Source organism: Phaseolus vulgaris, chromosome 1, assembly GCF_000499845.2.
Source record: "Phaseolus vulgaris cultivar G19833 chromosome 1, P. vulgaris v2.0, whole genome shotgun sequence".
Lineage (NCBI taxonomy): Eukaryota > Viridiplantae > Streptophyta > Magnoliopsida > Fabales > Fabaceae > Phaseolus > Phaseolus vulgaris.
This window is the reverse complement of record NC_023759.2, coordinates 49,747,400-49,773,386: the sequence shown is the minus strand read 5'-3', so window position 1 is coordinate 49,773,386 and position 25,987 is coordinate 49,747,400. Positions and strand designations below refer to the sequence as shown.

General features: G+C 30.4%; 4 protein-coding genes across 5 annotated transcripts; 3 read left to right on the top strand and 1 right to left on the bottom strand.

Moving 5' to 3' along the window:
* Positions 1-438: 438 nt before the first annotated feature.
* LOC137815104 (LOB domain-containing protein 12-like) lies at positions 439-1,313 on the bottom strand. Its single transcript, XM_068618145.1, has 2 exons — positions 1,038-1,313; positions 439-808 (listed from the first exon to the last, which is right to left on the bottom strand). Exons 1-2 carry the CDS (start codon positions 1,239-1,241, stop codon positions 467-469), a joined length of 546 nt encoding a protein of 181 aa, XP_068474246.1. The 5' UTR covers positions 1,242-1,313; the 3' UTR covers positions 439-466.
* A 9,665-nt stretch (positions 1,314-10,978) lies between these two features.
* LOC137815102 (ferritin-3, chloroplastic-like) lies at positions 10,979-13,304 on the top strand. The gene is made up of 8 exons (XM_068618144.1): positions 10,979-11,465; positions 11,648-11,731; positions 11,838-11,898; positions 12,021-12,108; positions 12,487-12,548; positions 12,644-12,709; positions 12,865-12,928; positions 13,067-13,304. The coding sequence occupies exons 1-8, from the start codon at positions 11,149-11,151 to the stop codon at positions 13,117-13,119; spliced, it is 795 nt and encodes a 264-aa protein (XP_068474245.1). The 5' UTR covers positions 10,979-11,148; the 3' UTR covers positions 13,120-13,304.
* Positions 13,305-15,034: 1,730 nt separating this feature from the next.
* On the top strand, positions 15,035-17,573 carry LOC137815100 (eukaryotic translation initiation factor 2 subunit alpha homolog). Of its 2 annotated transcripts, none has more exons than XM_068618141.1 (6): positions 15,035-15,528; positions 15,620-15,706; positions 15,789-15,935; positions 16,078-16,182; positions 16,981-17,079; positions 17,257-17,573. In XM_068618141.1, exons 1-6 carry the CDS (start codon positions 15,097-15,099, stop codon positions 17,407-17,409), a joined length of 1,023 nt encoding a protein of 340 aa, XP_068474242.1. In that variant the 5' UTR covers positions 15,035-15,096; the 3' UTR covers positions 17,410-17,573. The 2 variants fall into 2 exon arrangements, with proteins under 2 accessions (XP_068474242.1, XP_068474243.1); XM_068618142.1 differs by having other exon boundaries at positions 15,040-15,509.
* Positions 17,574-19,965: 2,392 nt separating this feature from the next.
* Positions 19,966-25,987, top strand: LOC137816260 (probable methyltransferase PMT23). Its single transcript, XM_068619338.1, has 8 exons — positions 19,966-20,524; positions 20,849-20,998; positions 21,485-21,755; positions 21,855-21,965; positions 23,687-23,861; positions 24,315-24,569; positions 24,655-24,849; positions 25,661-25,987. The coding sequence occupies exons 1-8, from the start codon at positions 20,087-20,089 to the stop codon at positions 25,848-25,850; spliced, it is 1,785 nt and encodes a 594-aa protein (XP_068475439.1). The 5' UTR covers positions 19,966-20,086; the 3' UTR covers positions 25,851-25,987.

Genomic DNA, 25,987 nt, shown 5'->3' with positions numbered 1-25,987 from the left:
TCACATCAAATAAGAAATGAGATATTTGCAATGTTTTGATAAAGACTCTATAAATATATATAATAATTTTAAAATATACTGATATGATTTTAGTACGTAATTTTATATCTAATTCAATATTATAAAGTAAGAGTGATACTGATATTCTATTTCGATACGTCAATATAGTTTTATATTTTTTTTGAAATTAAAGACAGTTTAAATATATATTTATCTTTTAAATCACGGAAGTGCAAGACTCGTCCACCAAAGAGACAATACTTCAAATGTGATGATTAACCTAATGATGTTATCATTCGAACTTGGATCGGAATATATTCTGTAACTTAATTATATGTTTAATTTATAGTCGATTCTTCAACAGAAATTTTATTTTAAATTGTCTTAATTTAAAAAATCACAGAACTATATTAAAAGAGTGAAAATAATGTTCGTAGGGAGCAAAGAAGGGCAAAAGCTTTTGCATTCAGGAAACCAAATCATGTCCATAAATGCTCTCTCTTGTGACAGCATCATAAATTACATTGCTAGAAGAGGCATAGTTGAGAAACTGAGGGAGTTCATTGTGGAGAAGGTAAGATTTGTGATCTGGGTTTTCCATTTCTGGATTTGGCATCACAGGCTCCTGTTGCATCTGGATGCAGAGTATCTCTGCTTGAGCCACTGCAAGCTGCATTTGAAGCTCAGAAACCTGGTTTTGTAAATAGGATATGGCCCCAACACAACCATACACAGGGTCCCGAACTCTTGCATGTGCTTCATACACCAAACTACTCACAGCATCTGCTCTCTGCTGAATAGGAAGTTCCTGAACCAATAGCATACATTTTAGAATCTCACTCTCACTCTAATTCAACTTCAACACCCCATTTACCTGATAAAAGCTTTATATATACTATTTTGATTATATCTGATATGAGATTTTCATCCATACAAGAAGAAAAAACCAATTTGAACCAAAAAGTTATAGCTGAAATCGAATCTAAATATCTCCCTTTTCATAATACTAAAAAAAGCATAGGTGTTGTATGAGATACCTGCAGCATTTTGCTAACATTGCTAGCTCCAAAAACCTTGTGAACTAAGGCGAACTTTTGAGGGTCATTGGAAGGGAAATAAGGAGCAAAGATGCAGTCCTTGGTACACCTGCGTCTCAGCAGCTTGCATGAAGCACATGGAGAATTCCCAGCCATTTGATTACAGATTCCTTGCTTGGTTTGGGAGTAAAAGCTTAAAAGCATAATAAAGCAGAAAAAAAGAAAGTTAGGAACAGAAAGGAACCGAGCTTGATAAAATGAGAGAAAGAGGGTGTATTTATAATGGCCAGTCCCTAGCTTTTTGTGCAACAGTCTATGAGTATCACTTTCAAGTATCAATCAGACTCAACTCCTAAAGATTACTCATTTTTTTATCAGATAAACTAAAGGGTTGCCTTATTTAATTTCCTGAGGCAAGGTCATGTGTAATTTTAACCCCAAAGAATCCATTACTCATTCTTTCTGATGCACTGCACTTATATTTGTGATCAATTTGTAAGAAGAAAAAAAAGTTGCTTTGTGAATGTTTTTCTGCATCAAGTGGGCAATTTGATTTGGAGTCACATATTATATGGTGATTGGTAAATAGGGTTCTTAAGAAAAAGTCTGCATCAGACAGTGTCACAAGTTGGTTATTGCAGAATTTCAAAAGGGTCCAAAAAGGCCTTCTGTGTCCAGATCGTTCTGGAACAAAATCTGTGACATAGGCTTTAACTGTAGTCTTACCATTTTTTTCTTTAAGCCTTAAATATTTTTTGTACTTCTTATAACATAGGTGTGCTTTGTTTTTCGTCTCTGTTTTTTCTTTTGGTTTTTGTCTCTGTTAAACTTTCTTTTAATCATCATATCCATCAGTAGATTTATTGGTTAAATGTAATGCAAAGTTAAAAAGACCAAAACTAAAAATAAAATAAAATTACAGAGACAAAAAAAATACATGATAGAAATTAAACAATTATTTAAGTCAGTTTTAGAAAAATAAAGAAAATAAAAGTATGCATATTGTAAAATATTTATACATTTTCTTTTAATAACAAATAATATACTATGAGTTTGTTGACTTTTATAATAATTATCTCAAAAGTCATGTTTTATGATACTTTGTGATTAGATGATCATCTAAAACATTTTTATATTGTTATGAATGGCCATTAAACTGAAAAATTAAAGTTTCAGATACTGCAAAAAAGACTCATTGAAAATTGAAAACTAAACTTACAATAAAATACACTATTAGTAAGCAAAAATAAATTATAAATAAAAAATACAGCTTTCTTGAAGTCATATGAAATTAAAGTCTAATTCTTTGAATCTCTCTAAGGTATTCAGTTAATTATTTGTTTATAGTTGGGAAACATTACATGGTGAATGACAATTTCCATTTTAAATCTAATTGGAACTGGTCAGTTAAAATTGTAAAAGATAATTTCAAATATTAATGTTGTTAAATACTTAATTAATAAATTATATAAATGTAATATTTGAAATTAGTTGTTATCATTGAAATGAGATTAATTGCATATTCTATACACTTAAATTAGGTGGTTATGTAAAAAAAATTAAAAAATTAGATTCAATTAACATAAGTAATTTGATTAGAGTTGTGATGAGAGTATAAAAAAAAGAAGGGAAAGGTTATCGTGGGCGCCGCCAAAGGTTGTGTAAATTGAAAGAGTGTTGTGGTTTGACCGTTATTGTAGCATGTTGTTGTGTGGATCAGTTGAGTTGAGAGTATAGAGGAGTAGGGTTTTTAAGAAATAGGTCAATACCAAGAAATTCATGAAGCTAAATGTGGATGTTTGTTCCACATACAAACATTCACGTGAATGCACATTAATATTAATTCCTCTTTCTTTCTCTTCTTCCGTGCACACTTTTACTCTATTCAATAAACTCCTTCTTCACATCTATATCACACTCTCAACATCATTTTAGACTATAACACTTTCATCATTTGATATTATAATATTATAATATTTTCAAATTTTGTTTATTAAAAAAAATACTACTCAAAACTTATTTCTTATTACAATCATTCATTATGTTTAAAGTTTGAACTAAAAAATTATATTAAAAAAATTATTTAATCTATTAGTTAAAATAAATAAATTTATTATATATAAAAAAAATCAAATTAACTGAAGTGACCATCTTTCAATAAATTTATTTTTAAAAAAAATTGTTATCATATATCAATTACTTTCTTTCAATTAAAGTAATTCATTTATTGAAAAGCGAGACTACTATAACACTTCCTCTGTTTTACACAAGACTTTTAAAGTTATTTCATACATTAAAAATAATTATAAATATACCATTATTTGAATCAATTTTACTAAAATAGTCTTTTTATTTGAATAAATATATTATTTTGACTAAATATGGAAAATAATAAATTGAGTAATTATTCTTATAGAAAATTAATTTTTGGAGATAAGTTATCAATGAAGTGAAATTTCACGTCTTAGAATACGTTAAACTATTGAGATGATAAATAATAATCACAATATTATTGATGAGTGAACACAATAAGTTCAACTCCTTGACGTTTTGACGTGAACATATTCTTTATAAGATTCTATAGTCTAAACTTTTAATTAAATGATATGATTTTATTGAACCTTATGATATTATAGTCAGATAATATTTGAAAATATAATAAGGCTTTATATTTAAATGATTAATAATACAGTATATGAGTATCTTATGAATACATATTAAATGTAAGTAGGTACAATAACAAAAGAGAAAATAATGTTAATTATAATAGAAGACATTAGAATGAGACATAATGGAATGAGAGAAAAAAAGTAACATGTTTATTTTTTTTAACATGTGTGAAAGAACTTTAAACTATTGTAAGACAAATACTAGTTTAAAATTTGCAAGCTACACAACTTTTTTAGAGTGTCTTATTGGATAATACAAACTGAAACAACTTCAACATACAATCTGAATAAACACAATCACCGATAAATTTTTTTTATCAAAATGATGTGAAGAGAAACTTTATCTTATATCGATTAGGAATAAATATGACAATGGTAATTACTTCAATACAATTTTAAATATTTAGATAATGTTTTAAGCAATCACTAATTGTTTTGTGTTGCATTTAACTATCAAAATATTTGTTTAGAGTTTTTAAGCCTATAAAAACCTAATTGCTTTCTACTTTTTATACTCTTTTCTTTTAAATATCTAATCTAATAAAAAAATTACTTTTATTACGAAGTGGACTTTAAGTCTAACTCAACCCCATAAAACCGGCTCATAGAGTTGAGGTTTGCACCCACTTATATACAATGAAAGACTCTAATATTTAGTCGACGTGGGATCTCCAACAACTTTTCTCATATTTTATAAATAAAGATGATTATTTGACTTTTTTTCATATACCACCAATTGATACTTTTTTATGATAATATAATACTAGTAACGTTCATATTAACTAATGATATTTTGACTAGTAATTAATTAAGTAAGTATGTGTGAGATAGTTGTATATGTAATATTGTAAATATATTCTTACTTATCTATAAATGTAATATTTAAGTTTTATATTTTAAAAAATTGTTATGTTTTAATATGATAGAAATGTGGACCCATACGTACGAACATAGATGTATTTTCACTACGAATATATAATACATATAAACCAACATTTAAATAAAATAGCTAGATTTAAAAGGTTGAGAAAAAAACACGTAATTGACATGCAGTTAAGTCTAAAAGGAGAGATAAGAATTAATTAATACACGATATGATTGTTTCAATTTGAAGTGTTTGATGAATGAACTAGTTTGGTTCTTAATTAACCAGAAAATGGAGTTAATTCAATTAATCTGGGCCAGTCATCGCCCATGGTTTAGCATAATTAGTGAACGGTTTTGGTTTACTTTGTTTTCTTTGGTCAAGGCCAATTTTTATAGGTTAATCTTAGATCTTCCTTATCAAGAAAAAATCTACCCAATAGGAAACAGATACATCACAACCATGCAATACATTTTTTTTTTCACAACTTCAAACTATAGAGAGGACTAATCTCGTGAGCTATCATTTTATAATTATCGACTTAGGCTCTTTTTCTAAGTAATCATTTTCAGCTAAGAGATCATAATTAAAAAATAAAATATAAAAGATCATAATTAAAAATAAAATATATGTAATTTTTGTTTGGATCTCCAGTCCAATAGTATTATCCATTTTGAAAGTCGGTGTTTTGTCACGATTTTGTTCTTAAAATGCATTTCGGTAAGTTGGAGGAGAAACAAGTATATAAATTATCATTAGTCTCTACTGCTGAGTAATGTGAAACTATATTGGCGGAACAAATTTATTTTATATAGAAAATTAAAAAAATGAATTATTAAAGAATTCCCAAATATCACAAATTGTTAAAAAAAATTATAGCAAAGCACCGTCTTTTTAAATTACAATTTTGATCTCTAATTAATTTTTATTTATCATTTGCTTTTCGGTATTTTTATTCTATAGAGTTTGGAAAATTTAAAGTTTTATTTTAATTATTAATTATATATATTTTTTATTTAATTAAATTATTTTCTTATAATTGTTAGATAAAAATGGTATATTTTTAAAATTTATAAAAAAACTAAAAAAATTACGATAACAAATTAAAAAGAAACTAATATTAGAATTTTTTAAAACTATGACCCACCTTTTTTTCCCTCCTTGTACATACAAGGTTCTGCATGAGACTAAGAACTACTTGGTTGACATTGTTGATTGCCTTTTTTGTCATGTAAAATATGGTTGTTCACAGCTATTTTATTCTTTTTGAATTGTTGTTTGGTTGGTAGGTTATGTTAATAATTTTTTTTTAGGGTTGAAGTACACTTTAAGTATTCTCTACTTTAAGTATTCTCTGTTAATTTAATTTATTATTTGTTTATAGAAAAATTATAGTGTCCGAAAAAAAAACAAAAGAAAAAGAAGAAAAATTAAGATGAAAGCATTGGTGTGGAGGAACTATGAAGTAAATACACCCCTCTCAGATAATATTTTAATCTTTTAGTATTGATTAGTTTTTATTTATATATATTTAATGACTTTGTTAAACATAGTTAATTATTTTTTTAATTACACAGTCGGATTTGGATGTTGCTGGTGCAGTGAATATAATTAATTAATTGCATGCATGCATTTATATTAATTAGGGCTAGTTAGCATAGGCGGCTTCTATTAATGGTGATTAACTTCATACCCTACGTAATCTGTATTCTTTAGAAGACTCTTCTTCATTCTCACTTTCTTTTGTAAAATTATTGTAGCCACTTCATTATTCTATTCTCTCTCAACTTTCATATCTCTGATTTGATCTCATGAATAATACACTACTACAAAAAAATCATGAAATAGAAACCAATATTTAAATACCAAAATAATTGGTTGCAATAATAACTAAATTAGAGACCATTTTAGAAACTAAATAAAAAAAATTAATTTCTAAATTAGTTGTTATTATTGTTAAATAGTTTTTAAATTGGTATCTAATTAGCAATCAAGGTTTTAACTACCAATTATTTAGTTTCTAAATTTGGTTTCTAAAACCTTGGTTTCTAATTAAATACCAATTTAGAAACTATTTAACAATAATAGAAACTAATTTATAAACCAATTTCTTTTTTAATTTCTAAAATGGTATCTAATTTAGTTATTATTGCAACTAATTATTTTGGTCTCTAAAAATTGATTTCTATTTCATGATTTTCTTGTAGTGATAAGTTACTCATTTTATAGATGTGATTTATTTAAGCTAGGGACTTCATATAGCACTTCTATGGAAATGACTCTTATAAATTCTTACCAATTTACTATAAAAAAATTGGAATTCATGATATGGGTTCTATCAAACTATCTTTTCTATTTATTAACTTAAATCGAATTAGTAATTGAGTCAAATATTTTTTTTTATCCTATTAATTTTGCGAATTTTGCTTTTAAAATATTTTATTTATTAATTTTGGTCTCTTAACTATTGTTTGACTAATGTTTCTAGTTCTTTTTTAAATGTTAATGTTGAGTGATAGTGTTCGGTATTTTTTAATTTTAGATAGAACTTGTGGATTATTTACACATTTCATTAATGCCACGTATAATGAAAAAAACTTATGACACATTTTTTAATGTTAAAATTTATTTGAAGTTTTTAACTTTTTTTAATAGGTCTCATAATATAATATATTTTTTCTTGTTATTTTTTAATTAAAAGGTAAGTTTTTCAAAGTTTTAATACAATAATTATTGTAGGTGTTGATGCAACTCATTTATCTCTTACGAAATCGATTTTTTTTAATCAACAATAAATATATATATAATATGAGACCAAAACCCTAAAATTTACAAAAAAATATAAAAATCAACATAAAAAAGCTCATGAAATATGAAAATTTATAATAATTATATTTTACGCACACACATACATGTAAAAGGACTCAAATAAAAAAGAAACATACAAATTCCAAAGTCATATAAAAAAGTGGGTTGAGAACTTAATTAAAAATCATCAAATAGTTTACGACCTACGAAGTAATTTAATCTAAATATTTTTTAGGAAATTGTTTAACTCTTTTTATATTATTGATATTTTTTTTTACTAAAATACCTTTCCTACTTTATAATTTTTGTAATCAATAACAATAAATGTTGTAAATGAATAAAAAAAATTCCATAATTAAAACAAATGAATATCTAGTGTCAATTAATTATGTGAAGAATAAATGTTGATTTTTTAAAAGTTATATTTTGTAATACAAACTATTATATAAAATAGTTATGGAAAGGTTAGGATCTGTGCTAACGTCACTGCAGGGATCCATTCCCTTCTTAGTTACATATTAATGAAATTTCCAAATTGTTTTAAATTATCCACAGTTTTTTAACTTTGTTTGAAAAATAAAAATTATTGTTGCTTGAGATTAAAGCAAAGAAATCATAGGTAACTCCACCAAGCTATTAATAAGATTCCTGACATGCAATTAAGTTGTAGGGATTATTATAAATGAAGCTAATTTCTATGGAGATTACCATTGAAATTTGTAAGAGTTGGAGCTAGTGTGGTAGAAACCCTAGGCTTTCATTGCATTAATTGCCTCACATGATTCAAAGCCTATTCAAATTTATTGATGAGGATTGCAATATCAGTGTTAGAGATTATGATATTCTATGCTAATTCAAAATTTTCAGTTGATTATCAGAAATTAATCCATTAAATAGGACTTCATTAATTTAATCTAATCCACCACGTCCTTTTGAATGTGGTCAATCAGTTAGATTCTACGTCTATGTTCTTTTAGAAAACAATGTATATAACATTTTATAATTTGTATACTAATTCAAAATCAGACATCTTAATTTTACAAAATATAATTATATTTGTTTGGATTATTATTTCGATAATGTTTTATCCCAATTTACTGCATCAAAATATAAACAAGAAATTCATATCTTTGAAGAATTAAAATTGAATTGAAAGTTTTAACATTTTGTTTAAGATTAGAAGTTTTGGTGTGTTTAACTTTAAGATCGCAGGTTTGGTTTGATATTTATAATTTTCAGGTGGTTATGTATTTGTTTTCGATTATAATTATGCTTATATCAATCTAGTCATGTCCATGCCACTTTGCACTACAAGAAAATCATGAAATAGAAATCGATTTGTAGAAACCAAAATAATTAGTTGCAATAGTAACTAAATTAGATACCATTTTAGAACCTAAAAAAAAAATTGGTTTCTAAATTAGTTTTTCTACCAAATTTAGAAACTAAATAATTGGTGGTTAAAACCTTAGTTGCTAATTAGATACCAATTTAGAAACTATTTAATAATAATAAAAAATAATATAAACTAATTTATAAACCAATTTTTTTTTAGTTTCTAAAATGTTCTCTATTTTAGATCCTATTGTAACTAATTATTTTTGTCTCTAAAAATTGGTTTCTATTTCATGATTTTCTTGTAGTGTTGGTTGATGTTTTATCCCATCTTTTGAAACTCTCGTTAATTGGAAGTTAAAAAGTTTGATCTGAGATTTTGTAAATAAGAATTGAAACACATTGAAGAGTTTATTTTTTTTGATAAAAAAAATTAAAACTGAATTGTATTAAAAAAATCTCAACCTATATCTATATATTTAAAAAAAAAACGTAAAATCACGTCAAAACAAACACCACTTCCAATGTACAATAATAAACTTAACGATTGAAACAGTCTTAACAGTTGAATGTAAGTGTTAAAAGAAGAATCCATGAGTTGCAGTGCTTCTATCCTGTTAGAGACAACAGTCCCAATACACAATAAAAATTGAGAAATTGAAAGTCAAAGATATTTTATAAGCAGTTTCCCTGTCAAGATGTTTTTAGGTTGAAGCAAAAATTTATATAAAAAATGAGAGAAAAAAAAAGTTTTAGAACTTCAACTCCTCGGAAGGTGAGAGCATATAGAAGGAAGGTGAGAGAGAAAGTTGTGGTGGGGTTAATTAGGAACGTTGAAGACAATAAAATATGGGCCAAGAAACAGACATCTCACCACGTTAGAAGGAAAAAAACATGAGACCTCCAACGCAGACATTAAATGAGCATCGTGCTTATGAAGATTCATTTTCGAGATGCATCATCTTTTCTTCCCATCATATGGTGAATGCTTTCAAACTAATCATTTTTTAATTCTATTAACAAATCTTTCAGAATGCTTGTTAAAAAAAGTAAAAAATAATAAATTTCTTCAACATGTTGGATGTTATTCAGTATATTTATGATTTGAGTTATACATGAAGATGCTCTGTATATTGTGATATCATGGATCAAATCCGATGAAAGTTTATAGTCTCGTTGGCTCATGTTCAAGGCTAGAGGACTAAATGTCATGGATTGAGTTCAATGTGACGTGTAAACATGTCTTTTGTCGATATTCTTATTTAAAGATTTGAATATTGTATAAGTGTAGATCAAATAATTATGAGTTATCAACTGTAAATGGTGGTAATGACATTTATTATTGAACAAGGTCAACAACAATGATAGATACAGAGTATATGGGAAAATATTCAGTATATATATATATATATATATATATATATAAGAGAAACAAGAAATAAAAGTAGGTTACACAATGATTAGGAATACACTTATTTTTAACTACACTAAATTATAAATTTGGTGAAATCTTAACTAGGATTTGTGTAAGTGCCACAAGAATCTATGCGAGTGTGTTGCATGGTCGTATATTTAATTTCTATATGCATTTATTTTTCTATTCACTGGGCCGTTTTTTTTTCGGTTGGTCATATCTTTGGGAGTTGACGCGGTTGCAAAGCCCATTGAGCATCTTTAGAAGGGTAATTGCTTCCTCAACTTTATCAAATTGCTTCCTGCACCGTACCACTATTGCGAAATGACAAAAATGTCTTCTTTAATGGAGTGCATGTGAGAATGTATTCTGGATTTGGTTTTCTAGCATACATTTCGGATTTGGCTTCCACAAACATAATTCCGAAAGACAAATTTCTTCTTCAAAAAATTATTTTCCAAAATGCATTTCCTCTTCTAAAATTCCCTTTCCATAATGCATTATATTTATTCTGGACTTTCAGTTATGGAAAACTTAATTCATGGATACAGTAAGATTGATATAATCTCAACACCACGATTCACTTTTGGATTACAAAACGCTTTTGGATTGAAAAAAAAAATCAATTCCCATATATTATTTATTTTCAATATTATTTAATATTTTAGAATATATAATTCGAAATAGATATTTCTACTTTAGATGGTACAATACAAGATACAGACTTTTAAAGGATACAATTAGAAATTTTTTTTTTGGAGGTGGAGTTTCAAACCATGGAGGTGCAAAATGGAATGGCCCTTAAAACGTGTAATGATTAATTAAAACAGAAAAAAATGAAGAAAAAACTTGACCACTTAAAAGATGAAAGAAATAAGGAGCAGTGATTGGAGGGAAGTAGAGAAAGAGTGTAGCTATTGGAGCACCCCACGCGCCAATTCCAACGTCTGTATCTACCTCACTCTAACAACCTCATTCTTCAACGAACTCAACCATTGATTTCTCCTCTTTTCTGCAACCATGCTTCTCAGAACCGCTTCTTCCTTCTCTCTACTCAACCTCAACGCCATCGCCAACGCCACCGCCACCGCCTCCGCTGACCATGTACTCCCTCTCATAAACTCTTCTTCTTCTTCTGCTATTCGCTGCTCTCATGCGAAAAGTTTCGTTCCCAGCGCCTCCAAGGGCTCCAACAACCGTCCCGTAACCGGCGTCGTTTTTGAACCCTTTGAAGAGGTAAAGAAGGAGCTCGACCTCGTCCCCACGCTCCCAGAAGCTTCCCTTGCTCGCCAGAAGTACACCCATGAGTCTGAGGCTGTTATCAACGAACAGATCAAGTGGGTTCGCTTCTATCTTTTCTTACTTCAAAATTAAAATTCTCTCTTCAGTTATACTCACCAGCGATAATTCCTTATAAATTTCACTTTATTTTCATGGGTGGCAGTTGATTAAGGCTTTTTATAGTTTCTGGGTCTATGCTGTTTGATTTGCTTTAATGTTTTGGTTTTTCCTTTTGCAGTGTGGAGTACAATGTTTCGTATGTTTATCATGCGATGTTTGCCTACTTCGACAGGGACAATGTTGCGCTCAAGGGTCTTGCCAAGTAATGTTTGGTTATATATTATAATTATATTATAATTATTTACAGTTTCTGCTGTGTTCTAATTTACCTTGTGGGGAGTAGTTATTAATGATTGCCATCATTGCAGATTTTTCAAGGAGTCAAGTGAGGAGGAAAGGGAGCATGCTGAGAAATTGATGGAATATCAGGTATAAATTGGTTACAGCTTTTAATGTACTTAAAGATTATGTGTCACATTTCAGATGCTAATTTTCAAGTTTTTTCTAGAAAGCGATGCTGAGAAATTTGTTTGTGTTAATGTATTTTTCAGAACAAACGTGGTGGAAAAGTGAAGTTGCAATCTATTGTGTTGCCTTTTTCTGAGTTTGACCATGAGGAAAAGGGAGATGCCCTGTATGGTTAGTGTCTATGACCCCCTCTTGTTCTATTTTTTTTTTCTTGTGTTTATATAATTTATAGCCAAACTTTTATCTTTTTGCGGCATTGTCGTGGATTTATTTTAAGAGATATGTGTGTTTAGTTTGTAAAGCCTCGTTTTAGGTTGAAACATTTAAAGATTATGAATAACAAACATAGAGCAAAAGCTGACTTAATTTGGTGCACATGTTGACTTAATTTGTTAAGATTATAAACTATATAATTTATTGCCAGAATCATTTCATATGTAAGAGATGATGTAGGAGAACATGTTCAAAGTTTTCGCTTTGCCTGAAGAACTTCCCTGTAAATTTGTATGTATGACACTAAATGTGTTTTGCGTTTGTTTCTTGTTGCAGCAATGGAACTTGCTCTGTCGTTGGAGAAGCTAACAAATGAGAAGCTTCTTAAGTTGCACAGTGTAAGATGAGTTTTTTATTGGTCCCATTTATGTCCAATTCGATGTTATTTAAATGCTGATTCCTTTCTTTGAACTTGTTGCATGTTATTTGACAGGTTGCCTCAGAGAACAATGATGTGCAGTTGACAGATTTTATTGAAAGTGAATTTTTAGGTGAACAGGTAATGTGGTGTTGCAATTTAAGGGAACTTTTTCTTTTAAGTTTATTAGAGAAATTATTAAGTGACTTTGATAAAGATTTACTTGACATACTTTAAATTTATGTTGGTCAAAGAAAATTAATAACGAAACTTGACATACTTTTTTACTTGGGTAGGTGGAAGCTATTAAAAAAATCTCTGAGTACGTTGCTCAGCTCAGAAGAGTTGGCAAAGGACATGGTAAAAAATTATTGTTCAGCTGCAGGCAACTTTTTTGAATATGTCATTCCCAAGTGCTTTCTTTCATCGAAAAACAATCATATTAGCAAAAAAAAAAAAAACTCTAAATGCTTTGTTTTCTTTGATGTGGATTTTCAGGTGTGTGGCACTTTGATCAAATGCTGCTCCATGAGGAGGGAGTGACTGCTTGATTACACTTTTTCTTTTCACTCTCTTGTTAGTTCTTATCTAGTTCTTCTAAAGGCTATAGATGCATAAAAGGGTGTGTGGAATGATATGGATTTGTAACTCAAATTATAATTACAATATTTTTGCTTATATGTTTCCATAACTTAAAAAGTATAAATAGTAATAATATTAAAAGTTCTATTTATCATATTGGTTATTTATTTATTTTTATGATAAAACTAAACTTTATCATAAACTATACGTATTTCTATTTCATGGCAATACATATCTGAGGTGAAAGCTCGATTATTTTGAGCTCCAATACACTAGCATGATGCCTGGGAGGTTTCATTCAAGGCCTTGAAATTCCATGTTCAATAAGAGCTGAGAACAGCACTCTTTTTGGCCCATATATTTTTACCTATTGTGGTTCTTATTGTAATCATGGAAGTGTTTACAAAAAAAAGATCTAATTTATTATAGAAAAAGACAATAAATGTGAGCTTAAGTGTATTTTTAGTTTATCTCAATATGATTTCGTATGTTTTATTTACAGGAAAAATGTTTGGTATCTTTGAAGTTTTAATATTTTTAATCGCTATTTTTTTTTATCTTTAATGACGTTTAGTTTAATATTACAAATGAAAAATATCAATTAATATAATGAAAATAATAATAATAATTCAATTTAAGATAGTGAAAAAAATTTAAAAAATTTATTTTAATTAATTAATATATTTATATTTTAATATAGAAAGTAATTGTATTTTATTTTCAATAGTTTAGTTTTAACATTGTATTTTTATTAAAAGTAATTATAATTTAATCAGAACTTATAACGTGCTGTCTACACATTAATTTTGATATTATAAAATATTTTTTAAATAATCTTAAATAGAAATTTTATCTCTGAGGAAAAAAATAATAAAATATGGTTTATTTTAAATTTATTAATGTAATATATTAAAAATACAAAATAATAGTAATCATTTTTATTTTATTTTTACTCAATTTAAAATTGATATAAAATAATCAAAAAAAAATTAATTCTTGTATTGTAGAAACGAAAATAAAAAAATAATAAATGATCGTTGCCTCCAATCCATTATGGCGCTTAAAATAATCAAACTTAAATGTTTATTATTGTTATTATTATTATTATAATGTGATGGGAATGACAATATTAATAATTATGATAATGATAACTTTGAAAATATAATTCAAGATTTTGTTATAATAATAATATAGTTATATAATAGTGTGATAATGACTTTGCAGTAGAAGTTATATAATAAAAATAATATAAAATAGGTGATGACAAAAATGGTAATTGAACTACTAATAAAAAATTTGAAAAAAAGAATAAAAATGGTGATATTGTTAACAAGTATGATTTACATACAAAGATAATAATAGAAGTATATACTATACAAAATAATGAAAATAAAATACACTACAAGTCTAGCATGATAGGTTAAAGCATAGAATAAGGGCAAATGCACCCAACACTTTTCAACCTCCACTCAACATAATTTCAAAATTCCGAAATTATCCTTTATTCCAGAAATAAAAATCCAGAATTGAAAATAATTCATTCAAAAAAAAAATCCAGAAAAGATTTTTATGTTTCGGATATAAAAATCCAAAAAAAAATCAAAATTCTATTCTGAATAAAAAAATATGGAATTGAAAATAATACCTGGAAGAAATTATTGTGTTTTGAAAAAAAAAAATCCAAAATGTACCCATTTTTTTAAGGGTATTTTCGGTTTTTCCCTGTAATTGGATGCGGTGATATGGTGCAGGAAGCAATCGCCTATAATAAGAAAATCATATGTTTTTAATCCACTATCACAGAACCCGATCCATGTTTGGGCTTATATTGATTCCAATTAAGGCCCACAAGAGCACGGAACATATATAGCTTTAGGAGTTGTTCGGATTGGGTCTCCAACAGAACTGAAAGAAACCAACCGAAGGCTCGGTGATTGGAAGCAGGCATGGGTCCGAACCTGGAATGTCGAATGTACGAGGCGAAGTACCCGGAAGTGGACATGGCGGTGATGATTCAGGTGAAGAACATCGCCGACATGGGTGCTTACGTGTCGCTTTTGGAGTACAACAACATCGAGGGCATGATCTTGTTCTCAGAGCTCTCCCGCCGCCGGATTCGGAGCGTCAGCAGCCTCATCAAGGTGGGGCGCATCGAGCCCGTCATGGTCCTTCGTGTTGACAAGGAAAAGGGATACATCGATCTCAGCAAGCGCAGGGTCTCCGAAGAAGACATTCAGGCCTGCGAGGAGAGGTACAACAAGAGCAAGCTCGTCCATTCCATCATGCGCCACGTCGCCGAAACCCTAAGCATCGATTTGGAGGATCTCTATATTCACATTGCATGGCCTTTGTATCGCAAGTATGGTCATGCTTTCGAGGTCCCTGTTTTTCTTTCTTTTTTAGTTTTTTTATGCTTTTTTTTTCCACTCTTTTTAGTAGTAGTTGGTGATTGAAATTCATTCTTTGCAGGCTTTCAAAATAATTGTGACTGATCCTGATTCTGTTTTGAATACTCTCACCCGTGAGGTCAAGGAAGTTGGCCCTGATGGGCAGGAGGTAAATGTTTTTATCAGAGTAAGACTTACACATTTTCTTGTGTGTTCTTGATGAATAAGTGTATTTTCTGTTGTTGCCACAGGTGACTAAGGTAGTGCCAGCTGTTTCTGAGGAAGTTAAGGATTCTCTTGTGAAGAATATTAAAAGGCGGATGACCCCCCAGCCCTTGAAAATTAGGGCAGATATTGAAATGAAATGTTTTCAATTTGATGGTGTTCTTCACATTAAGGTCTTATTTATTTCTGTTCCTCTTTTTTTGGATAAAAGATCCTCTTTTTCTTTCAAGCATCTGATCTGCTATTTTGATATGTTACTGCCTATAACTTATCTACCACAGTATTCTCAGGTTTTATGATTGTTTGATTTTGCAGGAGGCAATGCGTAGAGCTGAAGCTTCTGGAAACGACGACTGCCCTGTCAAGATTAAACTTGTTGCTCCCCCACTTTATGTTCTTACCACTCAGACACTGGACAAGGTTACTACTGCAATCTTCACATATATTTTACTATGATGATTGGCTTTTTGACCTGAATTGAGTGCATATTATGCCTTTTAATTTTTGGATATGTGAAGTATGAGTTTGTCACTATTGTTGTATTTTAGATTGTGTTTGAGGGCATCTGGGTTGTAGAACTAGGTTGGCGAATTTTTAACCTACCGTGATTGCCATGGAAGCCGTGCATTTTGCAACGGTCGAATAGAATTCACCCTGAAGACCTGAACATTTTCTCAACACTCTTTTTATTTGATCATAATCAATGTGATATTGTAAAACTATGTTTCTCTGGTGTAGGTTGGTTTTTAAAGAATGTCCAAGTAAAAATAAATCTAAAGGGAGTATTTGTTTCAAAGAGTGTGCATCGGAAGTTACTTGAAAGTTTCTGCTTTTTGTTCCAAATTTCCATATGTACCTCTCACTCTCTCTTGCAATATGGTGTTTGGTCGTTGTGTCTTTTGTTTGTTACCCGATGAGAAGCAATTTCTCTTAGGCATGAATTTTTTTTTATCCTGATACCCAATGTTAATAAATCTAGAAGTAGCTTTAGTCATGGCTTGTCTATGGGTACTTTGTTGATACTCTGGAGATTTTAATTCCAATTGTGTTGTTGAAAGACATCTGGAGAGCTCAATGAACTGAGGTTATTAATATCACATCTGCTAGACAATAGAACATGTGGTATTTAATATTCATAATTGTAGATTTGTGTAATAAAGTCCAATTGATAAACTTGCTATTGAAAATAATTTGTGTATTTTGTGACGGTCTGGATAGGAGCAAGGAATACTGGTTCTAAACAATGCCATTACTTCTTGCACTCAAGCAATAGAGCAACACAAGGGTAAACTTGTGGTTAAGGAAGCAGCTAGAGCAGTGAGTGTCACTTCCTCTATTTGTTTTTTGATCTTCATCTATCTATTTTATGCATGTACAAAATATTTTCCATCTGCCTCTGGATCCTGTTCTCTATCTTTTGATGTCAGTAAAGGGAGAGAGTAGAATATTAGTACCTTCTTACTTCGAGAGGGTTGACACTGCATTTTATTTCAGGTGAGTGAACGCGATGATAAATTGCTTGCTGAGCACATGGCCAAGTTACGCCAAGATAATGAGGAGATCAGTGGCGATGAAGACAGTGAGGAGGAAGAAGATACAGGTATGGGCGAGGTTGATGTGGATAACGGTTCTGGGATAACAGAGTGAAAAAAAACGGGTGGTATAGTAAGGCATCGATAGCAGAGTACGGCTTTACTAATTTTGTCTTTTTTAATTATTCTTTATGAACTGCTTTCAAATGCGGTTGTATAATACAAATTTGAATTACTGTTTGTTGAGTCATGTAAATTGCGAAGCGAGATTGGAGTTTACCTGGCCCTCTCTTTCTCTTTCCATGTTCTCTCTGGTTTGCTATTGATTATTAGATACTCGCGAAGGCAATTCTCTTAACTAACACTAAATTATTACTTGCGATTTCTATTAATTTTTGCTCGATTATCTATCCATAATAATAAATATCCATCCACAGTATCTGTTTACTGCATTTGTGTTTGCGGAAACTATCCATCATCAGTGGCATTTCCTGTATTATATTCCAACATGGCTGTATCATTTACGGTTGTGACTTCTGGTTGCATGGAAGCCTTATCTTGACCTAATTTGGGTCCCGAACAATCTTGGAAAATGCAAAATGATATTTTGGTGCAGATGTCAAGGGAAGGCTTGTTTATGTGAACTTCATGATCAGACTTTTGAAACCATCTTGGCTCACCAGTATGAAACCATTATAGTAGGAGAAATTGGATTTGGACATCATATATTTCGCTGCTTTCTTTTCATTTTCTCACTTTGATGCTGCACTAACGAGAAAGGCAGCAACCACCCACTTGTGATGTGGTTCTTGCTTGTATCTTCTTTGGCAAGGCTCAAATCAGATTAGTCTTTTACTTTGTCAGTAATATATAGGGGTTCTCTATGTTGAACAGATCTGGATGGTCTTGGTTGGCTCATATGAGATAGGTGTAGACATAGTCGTATCAGCAAGTTGGTTTGGAGTTGTGTCCGTGGGGCTGATTTTCACGATTGGAGGAAATGGACGTAGGAAATGGACGCAAGTATTGGTTAAAAGCTTAGGATTTGTTTGTATTCTCTGTTTTTAGCCTTTAGATTAAATGTATGTGGGTGTCTGGATAAGGGTTGGAATACCCTGTCATATTCCATTTAATTTACTTAATTCTTTGCTGATAAAAAATAAAATATAGGGGTTTTATGTGTTGAATTTATTTTTGTTATGTATTAAGGTTATAGGAGTAATTTTGATCTTTTGAAAATGATTGAATACGAAAAGGGTACTTAAAATTAGATAATCACCTAAAAATATATGATTTTATGTCTAATTATAAATATATAGGATAGATCAACTCTAGTAACATCTTTAATCCCTTTGTAGTTGCATGATATTATGTTAGTTTGTTGGTTTTTAGTGAAATTATATTAGATACAATTTATATGATTTGAATCTTAGACTTAGGCATATGTTAATTCCAAGTTATTAAGTCGTGATGAGTTAGAATTTATTAAATAAACACGGTTTTCAGAGTTTTGTGATTTATCATAAATTTGAACTAAAAGCAAATATATTTTACAAAATATTATTAGTATTTATATTTGCACAGTATATACAATTAGTTAACTATAATTAAGATAAAATCGTTTGAAAAATTGAATTATGATATATCAACATGGGGGAATATGGTTTAAAATTTCACAATGGAGAATCAATTTTTTTTATATAGTATTGATTAACATTAGACATTTTTTACAAGTATGATATACACATTACACGACCTATTGTTAATTTTATCTTACAAGTAATTAGTTATAATTAAACATCAAGTATTATTCCCTCCTTCACAGTATTAATCACATTTAATCACATGTCTATAATGATATACATTAATCAATCAATTATATATATATATATATTTCAGACAAAATATTAGAAGATTTTAAGTCTAGAACATTCAAGATAATTAAAAATGAATACACCCTAATTAAAAATGAATACACCCTCAATTGATATATAACAATTGATATATAAGAGATATCCTTCTTGTTGATGTCTCTTTAGTATACATTGATAAAATTCATCATAACTTTTCTGATTATGATCATGATTCTAGTATACATTAATAAAATTCATCCTAACTTTTCTGATTATGATCATGATTTTATCTTGATTGAACTATTAAGACTAATTAATTTAGAATTTTACTTATCTAATGTCCGAATATATAATTTGAATACTGACAAACTTATTATATAATCGTATGTACAACCATCACCTTACTCTATGATGTCGTATTTGGATACACACTGGATATATTTGTCTGTTCCCTTATGTGGTGTATCTTAGCAACATTGAACACCAACAAATATTTAGGCAGTATACAAAATTGAGCATTAAGCATTAGGTAGAGTTGTACTTGTATGTGTAACAACTTTTCCGTTAAGAAGAGGAAAAAGAGAGAGAGAGAGAGTGTGTAGGTTGGTGCATTATATTTATATGGCGATACATTTGCAAAATAGTTGAGTGGAAGGTTTCAAATGTGATGATGTGTCATTCTGAACTGCGTATCTTTTGGAAAGTCAAGATCTGATATTGGGTCTTCTGCCTTTGACTCACACAACACCTACCTTTCTAATTTTCACATTCCAAACTCTCACTGTCACATAATCTTTGTCCCACCATTTCAATTCCCTAACTATGAAAACATTGCACAAATGCTAACCCAATCTTTCCTTGATCTACGTGATAACTCGTTCCTCATCTTTTTTGCCATCTCTCTGTCTCTATTAGTTGGTAACATTATTAATATCAAGAATGGCAATTTGGGTTGAAAGGCTGTTCCGAGAGAGAAAATGCCCCTTCATTTTCACCCTCTTGCTCTTTCTCATCTGTGTCACCATCCTCACATTCACCAGAAACGCAACCTCCACCTTGGATCCCATTGGCTTCTACCCTGATGTCAAACCGCAACCTCTCGCACATTTTTCTTCCCCGCCTCCCAAACCCCAAAGACTGCCACTCAAGGGAGAGCCTTTCTTGGATGATGCAAGCATTGATTGGAAGCTTTGTAAGGGTCCCTTGGCTGTGGATTATATACCCTGTTTGGACAACTTTAAGGCCATTAAGTCTCTCAGGTCAAGGAGGCACATGGAACACAGGGAAAGACACTGTCCTCATTCTCCTCCCCACTGTCTACTGCCCCTTCCCAGAGCCTACAAAGTCCCCCTTCTGTGGCCTAAGAGCAGGGACATGGTGAGATTCATACTTGGGTGGTAAGATTTCTTTTTCTAGTTTTCAATCAATGCTTGCTTCTCTGTGTTTGATGCATAGGTTGTTTCAACCTCTTCACCACACAAAACTTGTCGATAGTTCTTGTCAATCTTGACGTGACATGTATTCCAAATTTTCAATTTAATAAGACTTGATTACGTTAGATCATCATCATGATCGCCAACTACCTAATAGTTTCTTGAAATTGGATATAGGGAGTAGAGTAGTAATCTTCTATAAATGATCCGCTATTGGGTGGAAGAATGTTGGTAGATGTTTGTGTGATGTACTAGTTTTGGTTTTCAGATTTGGTATGATAATGTTCCTCATCCGAAGCTGGTTGAATACAAGAAGGAGCAAAACTGGGTGGTGAAGTCCGGAGATTATCTCGTCTTTCCCGGAGGTGGTACTCAATTCAAAGAAGGAGTTAACCATTATACTGAATTCATACAGAAGGTATATCTCGTCGCATCGTCTCTCATAATTTGCCTCAACTATCATCATGTCACAATCGTTATTTTCCCCTATACATGTTCACCTGTCATATACATGGGGGGAGATAACAAATTGGAGAAACCGTAAAATTTAGAAAAGAACAAAATTTCGATTCAGTTCCTTTCATGCTTTTGAAATTGTTTTCCAATAAAAATTTGAGCTCACTTCAACAAATATGTACTTTAAAAGTCTGTATCAGAGACCTATGTAGATCATTGAGCTGAAATTTCAATTCAGATGAGAGAACAATATAATTTTTTTTAAAGAACTGCGTCCATGTTTTATCCATTAGTAACTCTTCAAAATTTGTTCTCCCTTGTTTCTATGAGTTTGTCCAAGCATTTTTCACTTTTTCTTCATGCATGACTTGATTAGTATCTTACACATGTTCTGCTTATATAATTACTGTACGTTGTAGTTTTCTGAATGTCTGTTATATTTTGGCAGACACTACCGGCAATCCAATGGGGAAAGAATATTAGGGTTGTTCTTGATGTTGGTTGCGGAGTTGCCAGCTTTGGTGGATATCTTCTGGACAAAAATGTTATTACTATGTCATTTGCACCAAAGGATGAGCATGAAGCTCAGATACAGTTTGCTTTGGAACGAGGAATTCCTGCAACTCTTTCTGTCATCGGAACTCAAAAGTTGACATTTCCTGACAATGGATTTGATTTGATCCATTGTGCAAGATGCAGGGTGCATTGGGATGCAGATGGTACTTGTGTCCATATCAGGACAACCTTGTTCTATTATCCACTGTCAAATTCTATTTGTGCTATGTTTATGACAAGAGTATTTGTTCACAAATCTGCAGGTGGGAAACCTTTGTTTGAGCTGAACAGGGTTCTTAGACCTGGTGGTTTCTTTGCATGGTCTGCCACACCAGTTTATCGAGATGATGAAAGAGATCGCAAAGTATGGAATGGTTTGTCCCTCACCCCATGCATATGCCTATTTTTGTCATGATAAATAATATATTCAAAACATGTTCGAGTATACAATTTCTGTCTAAAATTTCAGTTTTTCATGAAATGAAGAAACTTCATATAATTAATAAGCTCTTCTATAGTAGAGTAGGTTTTCAATATATATTTTTGTTTTGTCATTTGAAAACAAAACATTATTTTCCACCTCTTTTGGGGTATGCACACCTTTTTGAGGAGGATGGAAAAGGAAGAAAGATACATGAAAGATGTGATCAATGCTTTGATAAGGAAAAATATGAAAAGTTTAAAGAATAATGGAATGTAAGAGAAGGGTGTGTAAGAATATGGGCTTCTTGTCAATTTCCCCCCTTCTCATTTAGAATAGACTGATAAATGGGGTTATTTGGATTGAATAAAAAAATTAGAAACTAAAGAAAAATAAGTGAAAAGTTGGTAATTACTAAGTATCATAGAAAAAATAATTTAAATTAATTGGATAATATAGGAAATTCTTAAAATACTTTTTATTAAAATTTAACAAGAATGAGTATGAATCAAAATTAAAAGATAATTAATTATGAAGTGATTATTTTATAAAATTGGAAATAATATTAAATTATACAATAATAATATGAATCTAGTCCTCATATTTGCTGTATTTTTTTTAATAATATTTTTTTATTTGAAATTTGAAATCTCAATCTACATGTCAAATTTTATAAAAAATTATACAATAACATAATATAATATTATTTTTCTCTTAATGTTATTTCTAATATTCCAAAAAAATTATAGTTACTAATACTATTATTTTATTTTTTTCAATTATCTAAATTTTATTAGACAAAATTAATATTGTCAACTAAATATTTATTTTTAATGGGTATGCATTAATGGAAAAATATTATATTTTTAAGTTGTACATGGAAATACTAAGAAACATTTAAAATATACAAACAAATAATTTAAAAATATTTGAAAGAGTGTTAGTTTTCTTATATGTTTTTTCAATTTATATCAAATAGCCTCATATTTAAGATAAGGTAACATTTTATTTAGATTTTTCACTACTATAGAATTTGTTAATAACTTGTAAATTATGCACCATCATGAATTCAGCTTCCTTGTAATACAACCATATAAATGATTATGTTTTCAGTTGTAATTAATTATGTTTCATATATACATACAAAAAATTGCAATATTAATTGTTTGAATTTAAAACTCTGTTTTGCTCTGTTGATCAGTCTAATACAAGCGAAAAATATTAAAAATCTATTTACCACATATCTTCTTATTTCAACTTATTTATGAGAGATCAACTATTCTACTACATTTTTTTTCTTTTTCGATTCTAAGTGAAGTCAAATGTTAATGTGAGTGATTCAATTCACAGAGTAACATTACTTTTCATCATGAAACTTTCCTCGTATTTATATTGTTCTAGTGAACCTTATACTGTCAAAATGGCTAAGTCAGACCTAATGGACATTAATCTATCTTTATAAACTCTAATTATAATTAACGTCACTAACTCGTAATATGATGTGGATCTTGATTTTTACTACTATTCGGATCTCCAGTTCCCTGGTACAACAATAATTGTAGGAATGTTTAAGAAGATAATTACATTTTCATGCATGTTTTGATTTTTTATTTCTCGAAAAGCATAAAAATTCTTTTAATGATGGATGTTGTCATCCTCAATTGTTTTGTGCAGCCATGGTGACCGTGACAAAAGCAATGTGCTGGACTGTTGTGGCTAAGACTCTCGATTCATCTGGCATTGGGCTTGTTATATACCAGAAGCCTACCTCATCTTCCTGTTATCACGAACGCAAAGAGAATAAACCTCCTTTATGTGAAGATAGCGATAAGAAAAGTATCTCATCCTGGTATATATGTTCAAGTTTTTGGTCCAACTTCTTTGACATTTATGTTTTTACCAACTTTGTTTTCTCTGCAATACCAACATGAGTGGAATAACCTGACAAGCAAATGTTTTTCAAACAATAGAAAATGTCTCCTGTTTTTTTTTTCTTGCTATTAATCTCTCGTCGAATGTTTTAGTTTGGTTGTTTTAAGTTGGGGTGGCGTATGTTAGTGTTTTAGTTTCTTTTGTTAAAGAGATTATTTTTCTTTCTTTGTTGGAAATGGATAGGCAGGTGAGGTGTGTTTTATTTTCATAATCTGGGTTAGACCATTCCGGAATTAATTTTATTTATTTATTCTTACTAGTTGATAAAAAAAAAATAATGTTCACAGGCGAACCATAGAAGCAATGCTAAGCTTATTAGTGTTAGTTTAACTTGTATCTCTGGTGATTTTGTTTGCATGATTGTGGTTAGGTATGCGAGACTGAGTGGTTGCCTGATTCCTCTACCAGTTGATGGAGAGGGTAACCTTCAGAGCTGGCCAATGTCTTGGCCCCAAAGGCTTACTGGTATACCTCCAAGCTTATCGAGTGAATCAGAGGCCACTGAGAAGTTCTTGAACGACACCAAGCACTGGTCTGAGTTAGTTTCAGAAGTTTATAGAGATGGACTTTCTATAAACTGGTCAAGTGTTCGAAATGTAATGGACATGAATGCTGGTTATGGAGGGTAAATTATACTCAATTACACATTGAAATTTACGTTTGCATTATCTGCATGTCAACACACTAACTTAAAATTGCTTTCCCTCCAGATTTGGCACGACACTAATTGATCTACCAGTGTGGGTGATGAATGTAGTACCCATTGACATGCCAGATACTCTTACTACCATATTTGACCGAGGGCTAATAGGAATATATCATGACTGGTGCGAGTCCCTAAGCACATACCCTCGCACCTACGATCTTCTTCATGCAAGCTTTCTTTTCAAACATCTTCAGCAAAGGTATTCATACAGAGGAAACTAACGCCACAATTTGTTTTTTTTTATCAGTAAAATTTTAGGAATGGTCTAACTTTTATAGAGAACAATAATTCATTTGGTGAAAACAAAACAAAAGTACAAACACACCTAACAACTGAAACCCTAAACAACTTCGGATAGCACAACCGTCAACATCCAACCAAACAACCAATACTAAAAAACAACACTAAATCAAATACATGCACACCAGAGGATCAAGACACCGATCATAATGATAAAAACAAGTTGAAAGAACCTTGGAGGCAACCCCAAACCAAGCATTAAGTTGAATAAGAGCAAACACTTCTAAAACATCCACCACTCCTCCTTTAAAAATGATCTTTCCTGAGTCTCCAAATCTCACTTCCAGGTAATCCTTCAAATTGCATTAACAGTTTCATATGCATTACACATTCTAAACTGTAGGAAATGGAAGTAAGGGTTAGAATGGTTCACAAACGTCAAACCTAACCAAGCGTAGCACAGACTCCAAACAAGTCAAACTAGTTTGCATTCGAAAAACAAATGGCGGTCAGACTCCTCTTTCACCGCATAAAATATTCTCAAACTCTATCCCTCACCTTACCAAATTGACTTTGGTGATTTAACTTATTTTCCCACACCATCATCCATCCATGTTATTTTGTACTATATTATTATAGGTTTATATTATAGTGCTTTCTCTTGAGAACATTTCCCATATTTATGCTACATTGGATAAAACAAAAGGTTACATTGTAATAAAAATGTGTTAATTAAGATTCTCACAGTTTGCAATAATGTTTGTGATCAGATGTGACATTGTGGATGTGGTTGTGGAGATAGATCGCATACTGAGACCAGATGGGTATCTAGTGGTTCAGGATACTATGGAGATCATGAACAAGCTTGGTCCGGTTCTGCATTCACTTCATTGGTCTGTAACATTGTATCAAAATCAGTTTCTTGTTGGTAAGAAGACTTTATGGCGTCCAAAGCCTTAGAATTTAGAACCATTTATTATTTTATTAATTCATCCTTAGGGTTTTCTCGTCATAATTTTATTTTACTCTAATATATATATAGACATTAATCAAAAACAATTGTAGAACAAGCTTTAGATGAAACGTTTTATTCATTT

Bases quoted from the DNA above. Each gene is read 5' to 3' on its own strand.
- LOC137815104 (XM_068618145.1), bottom strand. From the start codon at position 1,241: ATGCTTTTAAGCTTTTACTCCCAAACCAAGCAAGGAATCTGTAATCAA. The intron at 809-1,037 runs GTATCTCATACA...CTATTGGTTCAG, and splicing joins ATGTTAGCAAAATGCTGCAG to GAACTTCCTATTCAGCAGAG.
- LOC137815100 (XM_068618141.1), top strand. From the start codon at position 15,097: ATGGGTCCGAACCTGGAATGTCGAATGTACGAGGCGAAGTACCCGGAA. The intron at 15,529-15,619 runs GTCCCTGTTTTT...CATTCTTTGCAG, and splicing joins AGTATGGTCATGCTTTCGAG to GCTTTCAAAATAATTGTGAC. The intron at 15,707-15,788 runs GTAAATGTTTTT...TTGTTGCCACAG, and splicing joins TTGGCCCTGATGGGCAGGAG to GTGACTAAGGTAGTGCCAGC.
- LOC137816260 (XM_068619338.1), top strand. From the start codon at position 20,087: ATGGCAATTTGGGTTGAAAGGCTGTTCCGAGAGAGAAAATGCCCCTTC. The intron at 20,525-20,848 runs GTGAGATTCATA...TTTGGTTTTCAG, and splicing joins GGCCTAAGAGCAGGGACATG to ATTTGGTATGATAATGTTCC. The intron at 21,756-21,854 runs GTACTTGTGTCC...ACAAATCTGCAG, and splicing joins GGTGCATTGGGATGCAGATG to GTGGGAAACCTTTGTTTGAG.
- LOC137815102 (XM_068618144.1), top strand. From the start codon at position 11,149: ATGCTTCTCAGAACCGCTTCTTCCTTCTCTCTACTCAACCTCAACGCC. The intron at 11,899-12,020 runs GTATAAATTGGT...TGTATTTTTCAG, and splicing joins AGAAATTGATGGAATATCAG to AACAAACGTGGTGGAAAAGT. The intron at 12,109-12,486 runs GTTAGTGTCTAT...TTCTTGTTGCAG, and splicing joins AAAGGGAGATGCCCTGTATG to CAATGGAACTTGCTCTGTCG.